The 25,538-nt window shown below is 37.4% G+C and overlaps 1 protein-coding gene across 2 annotated transcripts in view; it reads right to left on the reverse strand.

Annotated features, from left to right (window-relative positions):
• Focad (focadhesin) overlaps positions 1-25,538 on the reverse strand; it is a 268,590-nt gene that overhangs the window by 41,580 nt on the left and 201,472 nt on the right. Inside the window, exons 23-29 of one of the 2 annotated variants that reach the window (XM_033757648.1) lie at positions 22,159-22,203; positions 17,669-17,777; positions 16,051-16,167; positions 13,486-13,724; positions 9,705-9,794; positions 3,204-3,351; positions 1,280-1,399 (exon numbers count right to left, since the gene is read on the reverse strand). In XM_033757648.1, the coding sequence (XP_033613539.1) occupies positions 1,280-1,399; positions 3,204-3,351; positions 9,705-9,794; positions 13,486-13,724; positions 16,051-16,167; positions 17,669-17,777; positions 22,159-22,203 (868 nt within the window). The remainder of the gene's footprint in view (positions 1-1,279; positions 1,400-3,203; positions 3,352-9,704; positions 9,795-13,485; positions 13,725-16,050; positions 16,168-17,668; positions 17,778-22,158; positions 22,204-25,538) is intronic. The other variant, XM_033757649.1, reaches the window with a different exon arrangement.

Here is a 25,538-nt window from a genome sequence, read left to right on the forward strand (position 1 = left end):
TATTTAAAAATACACACACACATCTCAAAATAAGTATTTCTAGGAGCTCCCTTTCCCCTTTCAAGTTTTACATGTTACCTGAAAATGAGAATACGCACATGCGCGCGTGCGCGCATGCACACACACACACAAACACACACACACACACACACACACACACACACACAGTGGGCAACAAAAACTTCCGAGTCTAACTGCAGGAGTCCATCTGCATCGAGTAGTTTGTCTTAGGAAGTACTGTACTCCTAAGGAACTCAGTTCAAACAATCCAAATTCTCAGAAGGAGTGAAAGGTAAAAGGCAGACTACACAAGTCCTAAACTCCTGAACTAGAAGAGAAAACATCCCACAATGAGCACAACATATGAAAACTTCTACATTTTGATTTTATAAAACATTCTAAATGCAGAAAAGCAATTATACAACCATACAATAGTAACAATACCAATTACTTCTGCAGTAACCCACTATGGACAACGTTAAGTATTCAGAGAAATCTTTTAAAAGCAAAACCCAGTGGGGAAATTATATAGAAGGTGAGATTAGAGGTATAATTTTCTTATTCTTTTGATTGTAATGAAATACACATAAAATGTATTATCTGAACCAAGGAGGTCTCCATCCTTCCCTCACACAGCCCCTCATGCACCATTCTGTTTTCTGTCTCTGTAATTCTGACTACTCAAGTACCTCACACATGTGAAACCATGCAGCATTTCTCTGGGACTGGCTCAGTTCATGTAATAAAATATCCTCAAGGTACATCTATGTTGTAGCATGCATCAGAACTTTCTTTTTAAGGCTGAATAATATTTCAGAAAGACCATTTTAAGAGTATTTCATTTATAGGTATTCAATTATTCCTGTACAGATTTGACATGGGCAGAGATGTTCTGCCTTGAATTTCCTGTTTATAAAGTTTGACTTTATAAGACTTTTTTACGTATTCATACCTTTACGAATTTTTTTATTGTTACCCTCATGCAAGTTTTATATACTCTAGCCACATATTTTAAAATTTTGTAAATATATAGTAGATGGGGGAAGCATATCAATACACTTTCAAAGAAGAGAAATCTCTCTAGAAGACAACAGGGATTAAAGAGAGGGAGAACAGAAACGTGTGACTTGGCCGCAGTAGTAAGAAAAGAGAATAGTTAAAAGTTCCTCAGCTCTAGACGTGAAAAACTTCTGCCACAGCCTAACTCAGAGTACTCAAAAGTAGGACTGAAGAGCAAATGAGACCCACAGAGAGCAATAATTAAGGCACATATTCCAACCTGCTGGCTGTTCTCTACCAACAGTCGAAGCTTGTTCATAATATCTTCAGCCTCCACAGCCTCAATGACGCCAGCACTGAATGCAGATGTGCATACACAGCTAAGGGTGTAGGCAAGGACCTGGGAAGGAAGTTACAGCACAAAACGTTTTTATGAGGTAAAATCAAAGAACATGACTGCTGACACAGATATTTTACCGGACTTCACCCAAGGTAAGTACTGCATTCAAATACATACATGTAATAACAATGTCATGAGTATCATTACTTCTACTGCTTAAATGAGGCCTTGAGACAATTACAAATAGGTGGCAGACAGAAATAGGATTCAAACTCAGGCCTTCAGTTTCTAAGCCAAAGTTTCCTCAACACACTGTGCCAGAACAGAACACCTATCAACAGCAGAAGAAAACAGACAGTCATGGCTGCTAATGATCCTGCCCAAGGCCACACAGGACAGGAAGTACAAAGAAATGAAACATAGTTTTGTTAAGATTTCCCAGAAGTGGTGCAGCACACTTAGGACAGAAATGTATGTTCAGGAGTTAAATTATGTAAAATGGGAATAACACTAGCTATTTTACTGCACTGTAGTAAAAAATTACTAAGTAAATAAACAGATGAATAAACAAATTAATAAATACATAAATGAGAAAGAACCTTGGCAGTGGAGACAACACTTAGGAGTATATCCCACTGACCATTTACCAGATGAGTAACTTTGAACAAGTCACTCAATCGCAGTCTCAATTTCTGCAAATCAAGGATTCATTATCCCCTCCCTGCTACCTTGTATTTTCATAATAAAACCCTTCCTTAGAAGGATGCTATTAAGATAAAGTGGAAAATGCAGCTCATATTAAGGGTTGATTCATGAAAACTGTAAACAGCTTTCAAGGTAGAAATTGGACAATAAAACATCAGAAGGGAGGAAAAAACTGCTTAAGGTCTTATAAATCAAATCATCAAAACAGACAGATGCATCAGTTATAAAAACCTTGCTTTCATGTATTAATCAAATCGTTCCTTGGTGACAAGTTTCTCCTTTGGCTCGAAAAGTATGTACTTTGAAATCATGCTTTATACACCGCTTTAAAAATGGAAATGTGGTGCATGTCTTAGAACAAAACTTCACCCTCTGTGCCCCAAAGAAATCCACCAATTCAACAAAAAGTCCTACTGCTGAAAGCAGAGGAGCTGAGCGGGAACACAGCAGCCATTATGCGCTCATCAATAGCTCCTGGGCAGGCTGGGATACAACAGAATCTGCTCTAAAGAGGAGGAGAATCCGGCTGGCCACAAGGTCACCCCACTCCTCCCAAAGCAGGGCAGGCAGCTCAGCTTCACCTGGGCACTACAGAGGTGGGCATGGCAAAGGCCTAGCATTCCCTCACAACGGGCTTAACACACGCAGACTATGCCACATGTACTCCAATTCTGCGTGTTTTTCTGCCATATTGTGTAATAAAAGGAATTTCTTGATAATTTTTCAGGCTCATGGGCTGTTGGAAAAAACAAGAATCAAATCCCTTTCAATCTGCAGTATTTTTAAGCTTATGCCTAGTTATTTTTAAAGTTACATTTAGTTTAAGCACAGTTCTAAAAATTTCCATATAACCATCTTCCAGAAATTGCAACTCTTCTTCTTTGGAAGAGCCTTCTAGTGCTGCTGACTTGGGATTCTGCGTTCACTAAAGGCTCTTATCTCATAGGCCACATTTAAATCTAAGCTGATTTATACAGCCACAAAATTTGAAAACCTCAGCATTTAATACAGTTGCTTGCCGCTCATATTTTCTCTTCATTACAGTTGAAATAGAGAAAGAATTTAATTTATAGGGTTACCAAAAAATGAGTAGAAAATAAGCAGCAACAAGAAAAGAAAAGACAGCAAAGGGAAGAAAAGCACACCCTTCATCTCCTACCTCCTGAAAAGTCCTGCTCTGGCTCCCACTGGCATCTAGGTGTGCAGACAGCTTCCTCAGTGATGCTGCCACGTGAACCCGAGACTCCGTTTGGCTGCTGTGGCTCATGAGAGACAGAACAAGTCCAACTCCCAGTACACAGCCAGTGCTTGGATGCCAAAAAGGACAAGGTGTTAGAATCACGAGAAATCTGCATAACTGCTCTTTGTATATTATAGGAATTCACAGTGCTCCAAAAGTGAAGTCAGATGGGAGGGTTCTAATTTTCCTATCTATCAAGTCTATAAATGTGCTCCATGATTGACAACAGGTATAACCACCTCTCCCCTCACCAGGAAAACTATATCAAAATAGGTATGCATGGCCCATGCTAGTGGCTCCTCACTCTCTGGACAAAAAGAAAAACAGGAGATGGTCTAACTGAAGCTCTATGTTGAGAAAAAGAGACATAAAACAGCTTTATTTCTGCCCCAACAGAAAGGCTGTTGTCCTTCACTCCTACCTATGTTGAGAACACTACAATTGTGTGCATATGGGAAGAGAAAGCTACACTTCAAGACATGAGCTGAGGATGACATCTGACTAGTAACAAGGGAGAGGAATGCAAGGCAGGATTAGGAGGTATACTGAGTGCTTCATGTTTCCTAGTTGACTTCAACTTCATCTGTGTACAATGACATTCATCTTCCTCCACCCTCTGATCTCTCCAAGTACCACTGGGTCAGAAGATAAAATGGACAAATGACAGTCTTGTCAAAAGTTACCCCATGTGACAATGCAACTGGAATGTGGGGCTTTATGCCCCGATTTTCCTGAAAGAAGAAGAAAAGAACTCTTCTCTCACAAAGCTTCAAGACAGTATGACAAGGTGATTGCTCATGGCAATTTTTTACTTTTTTTAAGTTTTTGTCATCAGGACTGCTAACTGGAGGAAATACTGAGTCCCCCCACCCCACCCCTGAAATCCTCTTGGCTCTTCTTTGACTTGCCTCTCATCATGCTCTCTGCTGCTTAAGAAGAGACACGGTAGGGAATTTCTCCAATGTGTATTTCAGTGCCCAAATGTTATGTCCTTTTTCTCTTAAATGCTATCTATAACTCTGGCTGGTATCAAGAACCCTCTCATCATTTTATGAACACATTACTAACTTTCCCCCAACACTTCTGTGCAGATACACGTCCACATCTGATAGCACAAACCCAACAGGATGGAGAGCCATAGGATTTGCTCAAGGTCACACAGAGAGCTTTGGGCAGAACACGGCCTGAACAAGGGGACTTTTGGTTCCTGGCCTTTTGTTCCACCTGCCAAACCTTACACCTATCTCAGAGCGGCCTCCGTGAAGCCTCTGAGAAGGTGACATATCTTTGGCATTCTCATTTTTCAGTTTTAGTTTCTATTACATGACAACCTGGCCCTGGAAAAGCCACTGTAAAGAGGCTGCTGCAGCCGTCACATGTCACCAGTCAGGCCGAATGCGGCCATGGCTTACATGGACCTAACAAGCTCAACTAGCACACTGTGCTTCCAAGCAGTGCAGTAACGCCCAACGTCTAACCATTACATGCCTTTAAGAAAACCAAATTTCCAAAGGAAGAAAGGCTATTCCTGATTGGTATACATTTAAAGTCTTTGGTTTAATTTAGAACCTACAGGGAAGTTCTTTTTTTAAGCTATCATTCTACATTCGTGCAGACAAAAATTTGACAGAATTAAGCCAAAGATATAATTAGACACAGACTGATGAATACTTTGACAGTTTGACTGTTGCACTGCCTCTGACTATGTAATGACATGTTTTTCTCTCAGGGACACCTTTCTTGGCCCAGGAGGAAACCTCTTTAATGCTCCTCCCCAGCATCCTGTATGAACTTGCTTTCTACAATCTTACAAATTCTGATGAGAATGATGTAGGAAACTGGTTTCTATCTCTTCCCTAGTCTGCAAACTCCATGAGGGCCGATGCCTTTTCCACAGTTCCTAGCTGCAGTACCTGTGGCACCTAGTACACTGTCTGCTGTGTGTAAGTGTTCAATCAAAATTTATCAACTGCTCAAGAACTGACCAAGATCTGTCCAAGAACTGACTGGAGAATTGTAAGAGGGTTTAAAATGGACAACAGCTCTACAGAGAAGACATAAAAGTCAGTTAAAGAAATTCACATAAAACATGATACTTATGCTGTAGTTTTAACCAAAACATAATTATGAGTGGGAAAACTCATAAAACATATCTTAATATTCAATCAAGAAAAATTAACTTCTATTTCTTGTTAGGCAATTTAAAAAGACAGGCTGTTTGTGGAGAAAGGATTTCTCTTAAAGCTTGACTCAAACATTAGGGTTCAGCTTTCTCAATAATCAGGCCAACATCTAGGTCCTGCTTTTCAAGTTATCCTGGACTTACAAAAATCTCTATCACCTGAACTGATGCTCTTTTCTTAGCATCCCAAGATACACAGGTACAAAGGTTTAAAAAAGACAGTTTACTTTTCATATTTACCTAATGGTTTTCATAGAAATTATTTTTATTCTTATTAGATATTATGAATGTATTCATGGCTACAGTAACAAAAAGCTGTAGCACATGAATACATACCCTACCTTATACGTCTGTACATGTACCAACATAAATGCTGGTGGGTATGCATCAGCTGGCTTTCTTCATAGTTCCCTTCTACTTTTCTCAATTTCCTAGTATATCCCTAGGTATTCCTACAGCTTAATTCCTTCTGATTTCAAATCTTCTACATTTTAAAGTATTTATTTTTGTCCTAAGCCTTAAAGACTTCACCAGGTGATTAGTTCACCATTTCTATTAGTTCACACATTTACCTCACTCTAGGTACTGTTAGATATGTCTGCCATCTCTAAACCTAGAATAATTGGGACAGAAAGGAAGCGTTCACATATTTCTGTCCATTAAAAACGAAAAGGAGCTGGGTGTGGTGGCTCATGCCTGTAATCCAGCACTGAGGCTGAAGCAGGAGGATCGCTGTGAGTTTGAGACCAGCCTGGGCTATGTAGTGAGTTCCAGGTCAGTCTCAACTACATAGTGAGACCCTGTCTCAAAAAAATTTAAAAAAAACTAAAAACAAAAAGGAGTTATTTTTATATCTCAGCCAAGTGGAAATAAAAATAATAATATCAAGTATAAAGTCAAACTTTGACACTGGTAACATGTTCTAGAGGAAATCTAACAAATGTCTAACAGAACTTGATTTGTAAGTCTATAATGTCATTACTTATTTAAATCTCTTTTCAAAGTATATTAAAATGTCACCAGTAAAAAGAAACCCTGAAAAGCTATACAATTCTGATATTTTTGTCGTTATATCAACTGAGACACAATGACAAATTTTTCTAAATTAACCAGAGATAAGTCTTGAATACCCTAGTTTACCGATGGCAAACCTGCAAATTAAATACAAGGTCATCTAATAATCAGTTCTAATAACAGTGAACATTTTCCCTTTACGAAGTGCTACACAAATGTTACTGTATCTGTAAAGCTCAACAGTAATTAACCAAACCTTAGGTGAAGGACAGAATGACAACATGGTTGAGGACAGCAGTGGGACAAGAACAAGCAACCATTAGATGGCGGCAGACAGCAAGCGACAGGGCCACAAACACTGGTGAGGCAGTCAGTGCCTGGCTCTCAGCAAGGAAAAGTCCATTAAATCAGAAGCGTGGCGAATTTCTTCTGCGAGAATTGTATCACGTGAGGTAGCACGCTCCCAGATCTATTAACCACTTCCCTAGTAATGCTGCCCCTATTTCACTGGACGGAAGACTGCTCTGGACCCCTGCGATCCTATTCCACAGGAATAGTTTTAACACCGCAAGCCAGGCATTCAGGACAGGGAGTAGTTAGAAAACCAGGATAATCAGTCTTTGCATGACAGAAAAACAAAAACAAAAACATTGTCAAGTCAGATTGCTCGTTTCCAATTAAATGTGTTCTCCACATTGTACTATGCAAGAGAAAGAAAAATGGCTTTGAATTCAGATGATTTAGGCTCCTGTCTAGCTCTGCCACTTGGGAAGCACATACCCTTGAAAAAGTCTACCTCAGCTGGGCATGGTGGTGCACGCCTGTAATCCCAGCACTCGGGAGGCTGAGGCAGGAGAATTGCTGTGAGTCAAGACCAACCTGGGCTACAAAGTGAGTTCCAGGACAGTCTGAACTACATAGTGAGACCCTGCCTCAAAAAACAAACAAAATACGTCTATCTCAGTGTCTCTTTGTCTATAAGCCAAAGAGGGAGTGATTCTTGCTTTAGCTTCATAACTGTATCACGACAAAGACCTAACTAAATGAGAAACAATATGAAAATGCCTAGTTCAGTACAGGGCTGTGTCAGTTGATCTTAAAACCAGCGACAGAACTACATACATAGGACTGACAACTACAAAATATCAGGGAATAAGAAATTACTAAAAATTTAATTAACTGTAGGAGTAATAGGGGTTTGGAGAGGATACACAAAGGACTTTGCGCAGGTAGTGAGCTCTTAATTGGGCTCTGAGAGATCAGCCCTGCTCAGTAAGGGGTCGGAAGTTTCTGAAGTCCCCATTCTGCTTTTCTCTGCAGGACTAGTTCGCTGTTCAGATCTACCCTTCCCTTTCCCAGCTCTAACTGTTGTTAAGAAGGTAAGAATCAGAAAAGAAGGTAAAAACAAAGAAATAATCTTATCAATAACAAAAATGGATTTTTCAATTAGATGTCCTTAGTTATGTGAAGTTTTAAGTACATAAATATCTATACTATACATAAATAAGTTATAGTTATTTAAACAACTTTCCTGTGAACCACCGAGGATAATATGTGAAAGTCATCCCTAATTTTTCTAACTGGTTGAAAGTTTGCAGCACCTTAATTGCAAATCTTTCCCAATTCTATATTATTCCAAGTTACATGAATATCCTGTGTGAGGGGGAAACAGGAAGAACGACAGTGAGCGAGGGCAAGAGAGAAAGAGAGGTAAAGAATGTCACAAAAAAGTAGCTACTTGGTTGTAAAAAGCAACAATATCAGGGCACACATTAGCCTTAAAACCTCCACACTTCAGTTGACACAAATAACAGTGAAATGTTCCTATCCCTCCCATTCAAGAGACTTCCACCACGTCATCATTCAAGCCCAGTGTCATTTGCAATGTCATTTAAGCCTTAAGTGTTTCTTGGTAAACTGGATTGACGTTCCTATGCAGTCTTAGCCCGTCTATGATGAAGAACCCATAACCACCACCTACTAAGTGGACATTTGACAGAATTAACTCAAAATGAATTCATTTATACATACAGCTACTTCATTTGTTCTTTTGTTAGTCTGACCTGAACAGACTAGATGCAAATGTAGTTTTATCTCATAAATTTCTAAAGTCCAGAAATGTAAACATTTCTTATGACTTCATATGACTTAACTCATATTTTAACAGTGCCCATTACACAAAAAATGAGTAAGTTAATACATTAGATGTTAATGCTTATAACCTAATGTGCTTCCTAGAAACAATGAACCCCAGAAAAGTCAAACCGAAGGTTCCAAAATGTGGAAATTCAAAAAGGTACTAGGTAGATCTGTGGTGGGCTCAATGTATCAGATTTCTCATATAGTGAGCATATATTCACAAAAGCATATATTCACCAGTTGTAGAGACTAACTGAAACATTAAATGTCTGAGTATTTTTTAAATTTTTTAAAAATAAAAAGTACTTTAAAAATTATTCTGAGTATTCCTTTTCATTTTTGTTATTTTTCACTACTAGAATGAGAAAACAATTAACATACTTAGTTTTAATGGACAAAATCTTTAAAAAGCATAAGATGGGGGAGGGAAAGGTCCATTAATGTTAAGCAGGGTAAAAACTCCTGGTATAACAAATGTTTATTTCCATTTTGATTTTTCAGCCAATGGATTTCAAAGGAAAATAAAAATCATCAAAGATTCTCCTTAGCCCAATTAAATTCAAATGATTTCAGCAGATCTTTAAAAAGGTTAAATCATGCTGGGTGTGGTGGTGCACACCTGTAATCCCAGCACTCAGGAGGCTGAGGCAGGAGGATCACTGTGAGTTCAAGACCAGCCTGGACTACACAGTGCGTTCCAGGTCAGTCTCAACTACATAGTGAGACCCTATCTCAAAAAAGAAAAAAAATGAAAAAAAGAAAAAAAAAAAAAAAGGTTAAATCATGCATCCAGGTCTCCAGACATATGCCTCATAAGACAAGTAGAAGGCAAATCTAAGGTATTAGTAATATAAAGACTAAGCCATAAAATCAATTTGCTGCTTTATATTTCAGTGAACTATTGTCAAAACATGGTTTTTAAAATAAGGATTAATTAAGATGTTTTAAAAAGTTATTGCTGAAATTTCTCCGCAAAAACATTCAAGATTAGGCCCTGCAAGTATTTCATGACAGCATGTGAGAATCACATCAGAGTAGGAACCAATCTCTAAGTGTCTGTTAGAAAGTGAATGGAAACATCATACTTGTATTCAAGACTAGTGTCAAAGCAGCAATTTTCCAGGGCATCCAAAGATTTCATCAGAAGAAGGTTCATCTGTTGGCCAGATAGATCACTGCATGATGACCAAGAAGGGAAAATGAGTTATAAATATTCAACTGTTCAAAATATTTAATATAAAATTCTTTGCTTTCAGTGTTCTATGCAAAATGCCAGCATTTTTTTTCAAAAGTTAAAATAATATTAGTGATTCATATATGAATTACACTCAATAACTAGGTTTCTGAACAGTATAAGCACTTACACACCGATAAACCCTAAGGCTTCTACTTTTGATTTTTTTCAACATATTCAAATTATAAACCACTGAAAACTAAAAATCCAAGCCAAAATTCCAAAACTTTCTAAGACTGCAGAATATTCCTACAGAATATTTAGTAACCTATTAAGCTGCTATAGTCAATAGTCATTTCAAATCTCTTTCTTGAAAAGCTTGTTACTTCTAAGGCCTCAACTGTAGTTGTTATAAGTTGTTCCTTTATTTAAATACTTTAAAGAGGAAAACTCTACCTGTACATTTTTCCATCTTTATATAATAATTTATGTGGTTTTATAATTGATTTGTGGAAAAATAAAACTTGTACAGTAACATAAAGATTAAAAGGTAGCAGGGGCTGGGGATTTAGCTCAGTGGTTCTGCTGCCTGCTTCGCAAGCCCAAGGACCCAAGTTCGATCTCTGGTAACCCCCCAAAAAAGAAAAAAACCGAACGAGAAAATAGATTCATTCATAGGAAAATGCATATATATTGAAGATATACTCCTAAGTGAAATAAATAAGTCACACATGTGTAAATACCGAATAGTTTCTCCGGTGTGAATAATCTGCAATAATACAGAAGATCCTAATAAGATTACTGACATTGAGAAATGGGAAGAAAGGAGCTAAAGGTGTAGGGAAGGTGAGATGGGTAGGGAGAGGGGAGGAGGGTGAAGGGAGGGCAGGGGTAAGGGGAAAAAATGAGAATCAAGACTTGCCATGCAGAGGTACAGGATCCCAACAATGAATGTAACTGTGCTGTACCCCTAAAATGTACCAATAAACTCAATTAAAGCTGAAAAAAAAAAATAAAAAAAGAAAAAAACCAAAACAAGATTAAAAGGTAGCTCCACGGCTGTTTTTCCAGGCAGAGCTGTGGGCTGCACCACTAGCACGCTATTATTCAGAATTCCTACATCTCAGGACTCACTGCTGCTGCCTCGGGGAATGCTGGGTAGAATGCCAGTCAGCCAAAGAGCACTTTAAACAATGGCCTCTCAAACCAAGGCTATGCCAATGTTGCCCAAGATGAAGGATTACATTTTGCAATGTGTAAAGCGCACGCACGCACGCACGCACACACACACGCCCAGATTTAACAGATTGAACTGTACAAGTTCTATTAAAATTTTTCTTTGGAGTAAACTACTATATACTAAAATATTTTAAAAATGGTAATAAGATCATACTTGTACCCTGTGGGGATTATGATAGAAACAAGAAACCAGGAATAATATATTTTCTAAATTAGTCTTAGATTGGAATTTAAATTCAGGACGCTTTTTTATAAGCCTTAGCAAAAAAAAGGGATCGCTATAATTCTCTTTTTACAAGGTGATTTTTCATTCTCTAAGAAACAATATACTATCCTAATCCTAGTCCCACAAAGGGGTTATTTTGGGCCACTTATTTGATTTTACAGACTATTCAGAGTTAATGCCTTTCAAAACACTTATCTTTATTTTAGGGAGGAAAATAAAAGGAAACTTTGTTCAAAATTCTCATTATCAAAAAACATTGTAATTATCTAGTAAAAACATCTATTAGTACAGAATGGCAAATATTTCAGATTCTACTGCTCAAAAAAGTTGAAATAGCAGGAGTCATACATAATTATCTTAATGACTGTAATACCAATACTCAAACTGTAAGAAGAAGGATGCTGTGAGACATCAGAAACTAGGCAAAGTTACAATGTGCAGTTCTTCCGGGGGTACTACTCAGCCCTGGGAAGAGCTTCCTGGTGTCTTTGCCTAGGACTTCCTGTAAGTACAAATTAAGACAGACAGGAACAGAAGGAAAGCAACTGTAGGAACCATGGACAAGTGCACCAGGGGAATCGCCACAGAGTTTCGCAGGCAACATGATTAAATTAAGCACAAATGCAATACCAGCAGCATCTCATCGTAAGTTAAGAAGGGAGCCAGAGCCAGGGTAGGATGAAATGAGATGCCTAGAATTAAACTGTCGCAGATCTTTTTTAGCTGTAAAACATGTTGCTTGAAAAGCCAACAAAGGAGCCTGAACACATGGTGAAGAGACTGTCATTTGTATTATAGTGGCAAGGAGTGGAGGGATCCCTTTCAAGTTTTAAATCTTTAAAAATACTTTATGTTCTATCATATACACAAGATATGTACCAGTCCAATCCCATTCAAGGGGCAGTTTTATGTTATGCCAAGAATCAATCCTATATGTATTAACACTGGTGAAAAGAACAAAATGAATATTCTGGTGGGCCAGGGATTTAGCTCAGTGGTGCTGCCGCCTGCCTCACAAACACAAGGGCCCGAGTTCAATCCACAATACCAAAAAAAAAGAATATTCTGTGCATAATCATTTATGATTAGAGACTAAGCCAGTCATTCCAGTTATCTGATAGATGTTTTGGGAGCTGAAAATGATCATCTGAAGTATACTATCTCCCCAGATGAATAGCAATTCTCATAAAGTTTCACATATCAGTACCTGTGCAAAGTGATGTAAATTACAAATGCAACCTGAAACACTAGTTTCAAACTGTAATCTAAAAATAACATGTCATCCAGTTTATCTATACCAACACCAATTTTTGCTTCAAACTGCTCATTTCTGTCAACCAGAGAAGTTTAGGGACATCTAACATCACAACAGGACGCCTCTCCTTACTATCCTATTTCCAACCAAGAAATTGGGGCCAAATTCCAAGCACTGGCTTCAAAATACTTATGAGAAGCAAATATTAATATACAATTACACTAAAATAAATTTGGATACATATAAATTTTAAGGTTTATTATAAAACAAAGAATAAATGATATGAACAACAAAACTAAAACAGATTAATTCACAAGCACACTTTCACATTTAGTGGAATTTTCCAACTGAGGCTTTGTTATTTTGTTTGCTGCATTCAAAGGTACAGCCAGCAGTCCAAAAATAAATATGCAAACTGAGTAAAGCACACAGCACAGATTAAGATGCTTTAAGAATTATTAAAATATAGCCAAGGCACAGGATAAAAGCAATATTTAAAACTGATTAATGCAGTTCTCAAGCAATTCAGTGATTCTCAACAATTTTTGGGTACAAGGAAGACCCTAATCATTTTCTCCCCCTTTACAGAGATACCTGTATAAGATCAGTAATTATTTATCCCATAAAAATAAGGGGGAAAGAGGAAGCTTTTCTTTATTGCACCATAAGAATGAATTTTTGTTCACACCTACAAAACAGATGTATTTGGGACTGTCATCTAAGCATGAAATGATTTTCAAGCAACTAACCACTTAAATAGCAACCCTTAAAATACGTTAATGTTGATATGATAATATTTTAGAAAGACAAATTCACCCATAAAGAAGTATAAAGAATCAACCTGCCCATCTCAAAAAATTTAGCAACTACCTACTGTTCAGATACAGTGTTTAGGGATGTGTGTGTAAAGGTGCAAAATTCTTCACCTAAATCTCAAAGGGGAAAAAACAAGAATATTTTAAGAAACTGTACCTGAGTTTCTCCTCCCACAGGCGAGAAAGAAACATTCCCAAAGCAAGGCCCATGTGGATTTGCACAGCTTGAGATTCATCAGCTCTTGGTTTCCCCGGTAACCTGGCAGTCAGCATGTTCAGGACTTCCTCAACCTTCTCTTTGCAAGAGATAATGAAAACTGGAACAAGGAGAGACAAAGCCTCAGCAGCAGCAGAACGGGCAATGGCACTAGCTGTATTTTCACCAGAATAGGATTTCTAGGACATTCCAAAGAAAGAAAACAGGGAGTTAGCCTTTTGTTTCAAACATGAAGGAAGCACACCTATCACAAAAGTGCTGTACAACAATGCAGGCTCTTAGATTTGACCCACAGGCCAAGAAATAAAATAAAAATACATCTAATTGTGTTTGCTATAGATTATGTTTTTACTCCATAAAACAAATTGCTACTAAACAAGGTCCTTTTAAATGTGAAAAAGGAAATTATACACCTTTTATGTTTAGTCTGTGAACTCTCTTACTATAAAGACTGAAACAATTTCAGTGACTCAAAAAGCCTATACATATATTAAAAAAATCCAAAGTGAAGCTATCCAACCTTGGACAAACCACCAAACTACATTATAAATGTCCAAGAAAGAGAATTTTCCAAGAAAGTGGGGGGAAAACGAGAGAAAAAGAAAAGTTATACTACAAGGAAACATGTATAAGTTTCCTGCAACAATCTATTGGCACATCTCCCAAAATTTTTGGTGGGAACACCTCCCAGTAGATGGATTATTTCCTACAGGGGGTTAATTCCTTTTAATTAAAAAGGAAGTTGAAATCCTAAAAGCCTCTGGTTACAAAGCAATAACCAGCTACTCAAAATGAAGTGGAGAGCTCTATATGCTCCTATATACATAATTATAGGAAAAGAACTCAGTAACAGCCCTAATAAAATGACAGGACAGCTGAATACGAATGGCTTCTAAAAGAATCGCATATAAGACAGCTCTATTAGGCATTACACACATTTATAAATATGCCTCAAGTGGGGGACAAAGCCTGTTTGCTGTTCTTTACTATTATCCATTTAAAATTTTCACACATGCTAAAATGATAGTATTGTCCATAGCACTGAAAGCACATTAAAATATATTTTTAATTTTATGTCTATTTGCTCTCTAAACTATAGTATTTTAAGGATTAAAAATGAAAAATATACTGTTATTCATTAAGTTAATAAAACACTCGAGATGACAATTTTATTCAAAGGACACAGGAAACAAAGGAAGTGACTTGAAACAGGGCTTTGAAACATGTAACAATGTAAAAATCACCAAGGTTAGGAGGCAACTCTGACCTGCCTAGTAAAAAGATTATCTTGTTTGCAAGACCTAGGCAGAATTATTAGAAATTTCATATGATGTTCTCTCCTAGTATATATCTGAACCTAACAGTTATTGCAAAAACCTCCATATAATCTTCTAAACAAGTAAATCATCATAAAGAAATTACTTCTTTCAGCAAAATTTGCCTTATAATTTAATTCTACATTATCTGCTAAGTCATTTCTTTTTCCTCAAATATGGCTGAAAACCTAGCATCACACCCTAAGCCCCAGATGAATACATACCAGATCCTCCCAAGGGCAGGAGGACAGAGGCACACAAATGTACAGAGAAGGCCAAAGGAAAGGGATTTCAGGCTAAATTTGTGATCTTAGCACCAGTTCAGTATTTGCACTATATTTTATTCAAATCAACTATAATCCTCTGCGCTCAGCTGAGTGTCCCATGATCACTATAATTCCCTAAGCAATGGATACTGATAAGGTAAAATCAAAATAATTCTGGGAACACATGCAGAAATAAAACACACCCTACAACCAATAAAGAGAAAACAAAGAAAAGTATGTTTTCATTTCACCTTAAATCTCAGGGTACAAACATAAAGATAGAGAATGACTGCATAACTGTTGCTTTGTTATAATCAACAACATTACTTTGAATTTACAGACTATTTTGCTGTTTTCAAAACATTTTTTACATAACAAATAACTTGATCCTTAAAATCTCTCAAAGAGTTGGCAAAGAATGAATGTTTACTTTTGTTTGATAAGTTAAAAAAATAATAAAGGTTAGGTGTCATGAGAGTATCGCAAAACCACTAAGGAGTTAAACTACAGCTGCAATTATTACAGATATTATTCAATCCTTTTACGTTATACAAACAAAAAAGGTCAAAAGAGATTGAGAGAACTTCTCATGGTTACATACCCTAAAACAAAAAAAATCTTGACTAGAAACTCAATCTTGAGTTCCCACATTCTACAACTGTAGCTGCTGACCCTGACTACACATTAGAAAAACCTATAGAGCTTTCAAAATGCTGATGCTCAGGTCCATTCTGGAGTGATTAAATCAGAAGTGGGGTCTATATGTTAGTTTTTCTTTAAACACACAGGTGTATTTAAGTTTCTCAGGTAATTTTAATGTACAACGAGAGTTGAAAATCATCACGTCATGCATTTCACATGAGCAACTTAAGTCAGAACAGATCAACTTCTGGTTCTCCCAATTTTTTATTTACTGCACTTACATGATAAAAGCAGGAGAAAAGCTGTCCTCTGGCTTGGTAATGGCTATCCACAATGACCAGAAGTGTATTAAGCACCATGGAAACCCACTCTTTCATTGGAAGAAAATTAGGTTGAACCTATAGATACAGAAATGATGGATTAAAAAAACAAATCTACCTCCCCTACTTGTATTAAATAATGAAGTACCATTATCAAAAAGTAAACTTCATCTACTTGCATGACATGAAAGATATTTGAGAAATACACATCCTGACCTATTCCCTAACAAGAATATTTACCATTTATGTAAGACTTACTTAGCAAGAGTAAGACAATAAGGACTGTAAAAGACAACATATCCAAAGCATTGCAGAGTTTTCCTATGTCCACTGAATTATGGTATAAATAATATAGACGTTAAATAGAGATATGTACAAAAAAACAATTCAGAATTTCTAAATTTTATCACTTGTCAATGCCCAAATGAGGCAATCAACCTACAAAAGCTTGGTCAACATCTCTAGCATTTCTGCTTACTACTGTCATATAAATGCCCTTCAACAATCATGACAATATCCACCTAGCTAAGTGAGAAATCAGGAAGGAAAACATAAACGACCCTTAGTTTGGAAAAGAGAATGCAAAGATAAGACCCTACTTTTTCCCCTCAAAAGACTCTTTTCATTAAAAAGAAAATTTGGTTACAAAAGTCACATCACCGGGCATGATGGCACATGAGTGTAATCTTAGCATTCTGAGAGGCTAGAGGACTGCATGTTTGCATAGCGTGAGTAACTTAGCAAGACCCTCTCCAAAAAAAAAAAAAAAAAAAAAAAGGGCTGAGATGTAGTTCAGTGCAAAAGTCCTGGGTTCATTGGGGTGGGGGATCCCACTCATGATCATAGATGTCAAAACACTCATTAACTTACATGGTTAACTCTTACAATAACACCACCTGGTAAATGTTATAATCCCCATTTATCAGATGGGGAAGTACCTTTGAAAGGAAAGATTACTAGAAATAGGACAAAGAACTAGTAAGTGGAAGCAGTAAGTCTTAAAGATAAGACTCCCATCCCAAAGCCTGTACTTTTTAACTATTTAGCTCCGCACTGTCTCCAGATAATGACAGCTACCAGATAATGGAGCTTAAAACAAAAATGAATCCATGTCTTTTTTATTTTGACAGATATGAATTATCTGAAAAAGTACATTGGAAATGAACATTGACCAGCTCACCACATGTTTAATTAAGAAATAAATGCCTTGCAAAAATGAATAGGCACTTTATCATTCACATTTATAATTAAAATGCAAAGTACAACGTTTTCAATCTGTAAACACTGCTTATCATTTTTGACAGCATTGTTCATTTTCAGTAAGCCTGGTTAACCTCCTAAGATTGGTTATCACTGAAAGACAACCCCTGTTGCATAAAATTGGCACTTTTAAATGGAAATGACCACTTAACGTGAAGGAAAAGGCAAAACAGAAGAAGCAACAAACAAAAGTCAGGAAGAAGTAGGAAGACCCATCATGTAGTGGAATTTGGCGCTGCAACTGCAGATCTGAACTTTGCAAAGCCAGAGGTAAGGAGACAGAACCAAAGCCCACCTGGTTTTGGTCACCCTCACTCACCTCCAGGGTGGCATCAGAATCTGAGGCGAGGCTCGCTTCATGTTTGGACACAATGACAGCAAGGCTGCTTAAGGCTAATAGTGCATTGCCTTTGACCACCGGACTTTCTCTGATTTAAAATAAAAAATTCCAAGAGATGACTTAGACACATTAGCCAGGGGAAGACAAGGTCAAAAAGCACTTCCCACAGTGGACCTCAAAACACAGGTTCCCAGATGCTAACTTTTATCCTAACACCAGTGCCAATTTTTAATTCTTATAAGTGTATGGTCACTATGACATTTTGTTAACTTCAAAAGTCTAAGCTCATATACCTAAGTCCTTCCTCCTAAAATTTATTTCCACATTTGACATGAAATTTCCTGAGCTATCTTCTGTGTCATCTTTGGCCAATGTAAGTTTATCAACAACCAAGGACAATTACTGAATAAGCCCAGCAGAACACAATGGCTTTTCTGGAGCACTGGTATGTGGGAGCCGTGTCTTACAGACCACTTCAGACAGCACTGTGATTCCTATCCTCTCATTTTTCTCCCTTGCTAAAACCAGCAACCCAAAGGCTAGTTTGTAATATAATGTGGAGATCAAGAATAAGATGAGGGGTGTTTTTAGCTTATTTGGAGAATTTTCCTGTCATAAAATTCAAATGAGTTTTCTAATAGTAGCAATAAAAAATTTTATTTTGATTTCAGAATTTGGCATCAAGAACACTAAATTTTTTCCTATTTATTCGGTACTTAAAATCGCACATTTTAGAATGATTCCATAATGCCAAGCTGACCCTACAGAAGAAAGTGCCCAGTCAGCCACTAATGAGATGCTGTGGGCCAGCAGAGCTCAGGCACCAGGGCACCATCAGTACGGTTTTGCTCTCAGGCTTAGGACTGTGTGTTCTCTTAAACACACAGACTCTTGACTTGAGATCTGAACTGAAGTCCACTGTATTCATTCAAGAACCATACCTATGCCAGCATGGGACCGGAACAGGTGTGTGGGATGAGGACTTTCTGTCCTGCTCTCCATGCAAGCCTCGTACCTACCTCCACACTCAATCCATGGACACAGCTCACCAGGTGAAACAGTGCATGGGCAAAAGGCTGCTCCATGCATGTATTTTGTATTTTTGCTTCCATTTGATAATAAGGAATTCACAACCTGCCATCATCGAGCCCCTCCAATTACCTATTCATCAGTCTCTCCCCTTCCCTACGACCCCCCAATTCTGACGCCATACTGCACACTTGCTCCTTTTGTTCACCCCTCATCAATTCACTCTTCTATGAGACCTGCCATAAAGTAGTATGATACTGGCCTTCTTACTGAGGAGTGAGAAAAGAGAAAATGGGGAGCCTTGAGGTCTCAGCAGATGGCTCCACTCTAAGTTTTGTGTTAACACTAACACAGTTAATCACAAAATACCACAAAGCAAGGGAGAATTTAGGCCAGAACATCATTTAACAAAAACAAAACTAAGCATTTTACAGTATTCCTAATACAAGTTGAGTGACAATGTAGTTCTGGACTCTGGAACTTTTTGGATTAGGGATGCTCAATTTATAAAGTCTATGCAAATATCCAAAATCTGAGGAGCTCTGAAATCGGAACCACTTCTAGCCCAACCACTTTACATAAGGGGTACTCAATCTGTACATTTTCTTTTAACTGAGAATATTTTGAGGCCTGAGTTGCTACAAAATTAACATTAATTCCCTAATAATAGGGTTGTTTTTTAAGTTTTCAATTCTGTGATTTGAGAATTAGATCCCCAGTCTTTATCATCATGCAGAAAACATACGATTGCTTGAAATTAAACAAGGACATTACACAAAAAGACATGAAGAGTATATTTTAAACCCTGAAATTCTGAAAGAGAATTCACTTTCAGTTTTGGGGGTTTTTTGTACCCGGGATTGAACTGAGGACCTTGCACTTGTGAGGCGGGTGGTGGCACCACTGAGCCAGATCCTCGGCCCTTCGCTTTCAGTTTTAAAACAGTACTCCAAAACATTTTATTTCCAAAGTTCTCTAGTCTGGACATACCTGAGCATCTATATATGTTGAAAAATGAAGGAAAATGTATTCAAAGCCACCGGTAATTAGATTTTTGGTTACAAAGTGAATGCATATTTGGATATTCATCTTTAAATACCAACAACAAAAAAAAGTTCCACTGTATGCAGAGCACCTGTAGGCCAAGCTACACATTCTGAACACAACTAGCTACTGATTATTTTTGCCTTCTTTATGTGCCCAGCACAATGACTTAGTGTACATACTTTTTAGGAGAATAAACTTAAAGAGGAGCTGCCCGGGTAAAAACCTACAACTGGTCCATCACCCTGCTACCCAAATAACTATCTATTCCCCAACTAGTGAATAATTTGCATAATAATGTGTCAGCATCAGTACAGTAGTTATCTAGGCAACACCACTGATATTTTAATTAAATCGTCCTTTGGAACAAACTGATGTCATTAACCTAATTAAGCACAAGGAGGATAAGCTTCAATGATGCTTTCTTAGGAACAAAGTATTACATAGCATATTATTAAGGTGACCCAATCACTTGGAGAGTTTTGTCTTTAGGTTCAAATCTACTTAATTAATAACAATGTAAACAAATTTTCATCAATCATGTCTTATCTGTGTTCTGATTCTTCCTCAATTCTAACCCTGAGGCTTGAAAAATGCTCTCAAATAAGCAAATCAGTTTAACCTCATAACTAGTGTTTTACTTCCTGCACTTAACTTGTGACTGAACAGAACAAGTCTATCCCTGGTCCTGAAAAGCCTGTGGTAGTCACAGTCCAAGGAACCCAAAGCTCAGTTGTCAGAAGGTGGTAGGAAGAAACCAGTAGGAAAAAGCAGAGAAATGGCTGTGCTTCTCCCCTGCTGCTTTAGTGGTCTCTCAGCCACAAGCATGAACTCCTCACTTGCTGTCACCCCTAGTACTATCAAGATTGCTGTAATGAGACAAGGTCTATGAAATACTTTGAAAGTTTTGATGAAAAGGTACTGAAGCCAAGAGAACATGAGTTATTTTTACTCCACACCACTGCAAAGGTGAACACACTCTCTTTAGGTATCACTCACAAAGTGATGCTTTGTAAATCTGAAGATAAAGCCATATTGAACTAAGATTTTACAATAGGAAGTGCAAAAATACTAGAGAGGCAAAATTATAGCTTAAAAGTTCTCGTTTCTTCAGGAGTCAAGCTTTTTGCTACAAATGTCAGAGCACTGTTTTTAATAGGATAAAAGTACACTGAACAATAGAAAAAAAAAAAGGACCCGAATTCAATCCCCATACCCCCACAAAAAAACCAAAAACAAAAACAAAAAGAAATTACTAGTAGAAAGCTTTAAGGTAGATCATACTTTTGTTTTTGCCTTTTTATATTTTTAAGTCAAAATCTACTTAGCCACAGGAGGTTCTGAGAAATGAGGATAAATAATACTGCAATTAAATTTTAAATAAATGAGTATCATTTTAATGAAAAAAAATATTTCCTTCTTTCCCTGAGAATGTCAAATACCCTTTTATGCAAGTTGTAACTATGGGAGGTACTGGAATATAGATAGAGATTCATATGCACTTTTTAATTAAACATGAAATCCTCTAGATCAAAGATGTATCTATATTATTTTGGAAACTAAAAAAAGGAAGTTAAACAAATGGCAACAGCTAACAGTGCTGGGGAGGGGAAAGTGAATAAAACTGAGATGTAACTTACTGCCAGGAACAATTAATCAACGTGTTAACAAAAGGAGTCTAAAGAGATTGCTCAAGCAAGTACATGAGGGTATAATTTTCCTAGTAATAGCTGGCTTCAGGTAAATAAAAAGACTCAAGGCAGTAACAGTCAAAAAATTTTTGTTAGGGCCGGGGATTCGGCTCAGTGGTTCTGCTGCCTGCCTCAAAAGCACAAGGGCCCAAGTTTGATCCCTGGTACCAAAAAAAAAATTTTTTTTTGTTAGAACATACATTAGGATATGACTGAAACTACCATTTTAACTTTCAGTCTTAGATACACTGGGCTCAGTAACCTTAAGGAAATGAAAGGAGGTCTTAAAATTAAGAAGTTCTACTCTGATACGTTTGTTGTTGCACAGCTCAAATTCTGTAATCTACTTGTAGACCCCATGTATCTCACATTCTCTAGAATTTCCTTTTCTCTCTCTGCCCTGAAAAAAAAACTATAATCCTTTAAATTTAAGACAAAGCATGTGGCATTTTGTCCAGTGTCTGACAAGCAGCCTCAGCAACTCTTGAAGTAGTCATAGGTTTGTAGCAGTCCCCCCACATTTGCATGAAAAGATGTATAGGAATCTGTGTGATACAGGGCAGCCACTGATTCTTGTAAACAAAATTGAAAAATATTTTATAATCCTTAAAATTATGAAATGCCTTAGGAAGGTAAGCTATATGTATCTGCCAGGAAAGAAAGTATTTATGAAAATGTTTTGGTAAGAAATTAAATGAGTCTTACTTCGCAGCAGTCTTGGTGATCTCATCAGTCAGCATGTCTCTGACCCTGCAATGAAGACAGAAAATAAGAATCTATGTTAGAGCACGAACGCCATCTTTTCTTTTATTCATCAATTAATCAGTACCTCCAGCAATGACTCTAGCTGTTAAAACTATATACGTAGAACTTTTACAAAGAGGAAGAAATGTAATTAGATCTTTCCTTGCAAATAGAGCTTCTTTCAATTTCCTAGGCTGAGGCCTGGAGTCAGGGAATCAGGTGAACATAACTGAAGGTGGCCTCTCACACTTAGCAGAGGGAACATGGTGCTGCTACTTCTTCTCTGCTCTCCACCGTGTGAGGGTACATATGGAATAGTCAAACTTTGGTTGCACAATCTCACCAAACCCAAAGAAATTACTGATATTTGTGGGTTGAAAGGAAGGTATGGCTCAGTTAAAATAGCCATAGAATAATTTTTTTCCAATAGACTACACATAAAATGAAAAACTGGCTACCAAATTTATATATTTTAAAGGAATTTTTACAATTCTCCACTCTCTTGTTACTCTTCCTACATCACTGATCACTAGTTTTCTATCTGCTTTATCAATTCCCTCCCTCTTCATCATACCCACTTCTAAATGCTGAAGCCCAACAGGGCTGAACTGTCAGAAACATCTCTCTATTTACTCACATCCTAAGTAATCTGTTATGGCTTGTATCTAGATGCCCCAAAGCCTCATGCGCTCATAGGTGGGGCTCTTTGGAGATAGCTGGATCTAGGATGTGTGAATGTAGATTCAGTGTGATAGTAGGATTAAGGGTGTGTGGTACTGGATTAGTCCATGGATTGGAATTAGCATAGTTCTGGGAGTGGATAACAGAAGCCCCACTATGGGTGGCACCAATCAATAGACTTACAGCCTGGGTGGGTTATAAAAGGAGAGGAGGAAGGAAGGCTTGCTGCTACTATTTGCTGCTTTGCTTTCTCCTGCCTGTTTGCCATGGTCTATTTCTCCTCTATGATACCTTCCTGCTACATCACCCGATCTTGGAGCCCGCCAACCTCTACAAACTGTGAGCTGAAATAAATCTTCCCTTCTTTAGCTTTGGGTGTCTGGTACTTTGACTCAGCAATTAGAAAAGTAACTAAGATATGATCTCATTCAGAATAATGATTTTAAATGCCACTGATTTGCTGATGATTCCCAGACTTATATCTCTGGCCTGATCCCTTCTCCCAGAACTCCAGCCTCAGTGAACAACCTAGTTGATATCTCTAATTGGAGGTATAAATAGCATCTTAGGCCTAAGGAGTCTGAAATCTAACACCTCTCCTATGCAGACTTGCTTTTCTATTATACTTTCTATCTTAGCAAATGGGAACTCTATACTTTAAGTAAGAGTCCAAATTTTAAAGAGATATCCTGACTCTGTCACATTCATTTAAATTATCAGCATTTCAAACTTCTGGAATCTGTCTTTAAAATAGATTCCATTTACTTTTTACTACTTCTACTGTCCAAAATTGTGCCATCTTCTGCCTAAATTACTCCAGTGAACACCTAATCACATCCCCTGCGATATATTTTCACTGTAGGAACTAGAATGATCTTCCTAAATTGTGAGTCACATCCTTTGTTCAGATCTTCCAGTGTTTCTCTATCTCACAGCCAACATCCTTTGCATACCAAGACCATCCATAATCTGATCTCCTAAACTTCTCTGCTTTCATATCCTCCCATTTCTTGTTTGTTCCTTTCATGTCACACCAGCTTCCTCAGATACAATCCCAGGGATTTTGGATTTGCTTTTCCTTCCTCGTGGAATGCTCTCCAATATTGAGAGCCTGGCCCACTCTACCACTCCTTTCAGTCTCTTCCCAAGGTCGTATTTATGGACTCTCTCCCTGAGCTCCCTACAGAAAACACACATCCAGCTGTTCTCCATCTCAACTAGCCCAATTCACTCTGTACTCCCTTCAGCCTATTTTAACTTTCTTCCACTAATCAAAAACAATCATATTACCTTTTTTTATTTGCTTATTATCTATTTCTACTCAACAGATTATAAGCTTTGGGAGAACCAAGGTGGGCTTTTGCTCACTGCTCCTCCTCTGTTTGCATAACAATGTGTGGTATACCAGACACTTAATAAATACATTTAAAAATAATACAGAGATAGACTAGGGATTTGGCTGAGTGGTTCTGTCGCCTGCCTCCCAAGCCCAAGGTCCCATGTTCGATCCCTGGCACCACACACATTTCATCAGTTACCACAAATTTACTTGTGAGATTTCTATTCCATATTAATCTTTAAAAACTTCTAGGGACTTAACTCCTTTATAGGAATATACACAAACAGCCCATGAGTTTCATCAGGGCCTTATATCTATGGTTCTCTGTACATTTTGGAAAATACAGCAAATATTCCACACCCAACAAATTATTAGAAAATGCAATTAAAACTAGATGCAAACAGCAGACAAGCAAATCCAAATTCTTGATCTCTTAATTTAAAATCCATTGTCAGAATATTTTAAATTGCATTTTAAAAATAAATGCAGAAAATGTGACTTAGAATAAATTAAACACACCCAGAGTGCTTTTCTACAAGTCAAATAGACTTGCATAATTTGTAGAATAAAGCAATCTCTGGCTGTAGACAAAGCTATTTCAGTTCTGGGAATCTTACTTAAACTTAGGTGGCTGCAACATTAATCTGACTATTCCTCCCAATATATGTAACAATTGATGTTACTTTTATTTGAATTTATAAAAATTTAGTTTATTTTGTATTTTATACTTTACTTGTTCGGGTACTGGGAATTGAACCAAGGACCTTTGCAATAAGCTACATCCCCAGTCCTTTTTACTTTTTATATTCAAATAGGGTCCAAAGTACTGGGATTGCAGGGGTGTACCACCACATCCATTTTCTAATGTGCCAACCCTACTATATTTCTAGATAACAACATAGTGGCTATTCCCTAGGGAGTGTCTAGCAGAGACGGTAACAGCTTACTTGGCAAAGTTGCTCCCCATAATGAAGACATCTTGAGGAAGAGGAGTGTAGAGGAGAGGACTACTTCTCAACTAAATGGGAGGCAGAGTATCACCGAGTGGAAGATGCAAAAATTTTTTGTTCAAAAGTGTATGAAATAATCAGTGACAAGGGACAAACAGAGGGAAAACAAACCATTTCCATATTGCATTAGGATACAAATATATGGCTGTATACAGTCATCCCTTATATCTGTGGAGTTCTGCATCCATGGATTTAATAAATTGTAAATCAAAAATATTCAGGAAAGAAACTATCTGTACCAAATGTGCAGACCTTTCTTGCCAGCATTCCCTAAACAGAGTATAACTATACATACATACATACATATATAT

This window comes from Fukomys damarensis, unplaced genomic scaffold (genome assembly GCF_012274545.1).
Source record: "Fukomys damarensis isolate Sample0158 unplaced genomic scaffold, DMR_v1.0_HiC HiC_scaffold_31, whole genome shotgun sequence".
Classification (NCBI taxonomy): Eukaryota; Metazoa; Chordata; class Mammalia; order Rodentia; family Bathyergidae; genus Fukomys; species Fukomys damarensis.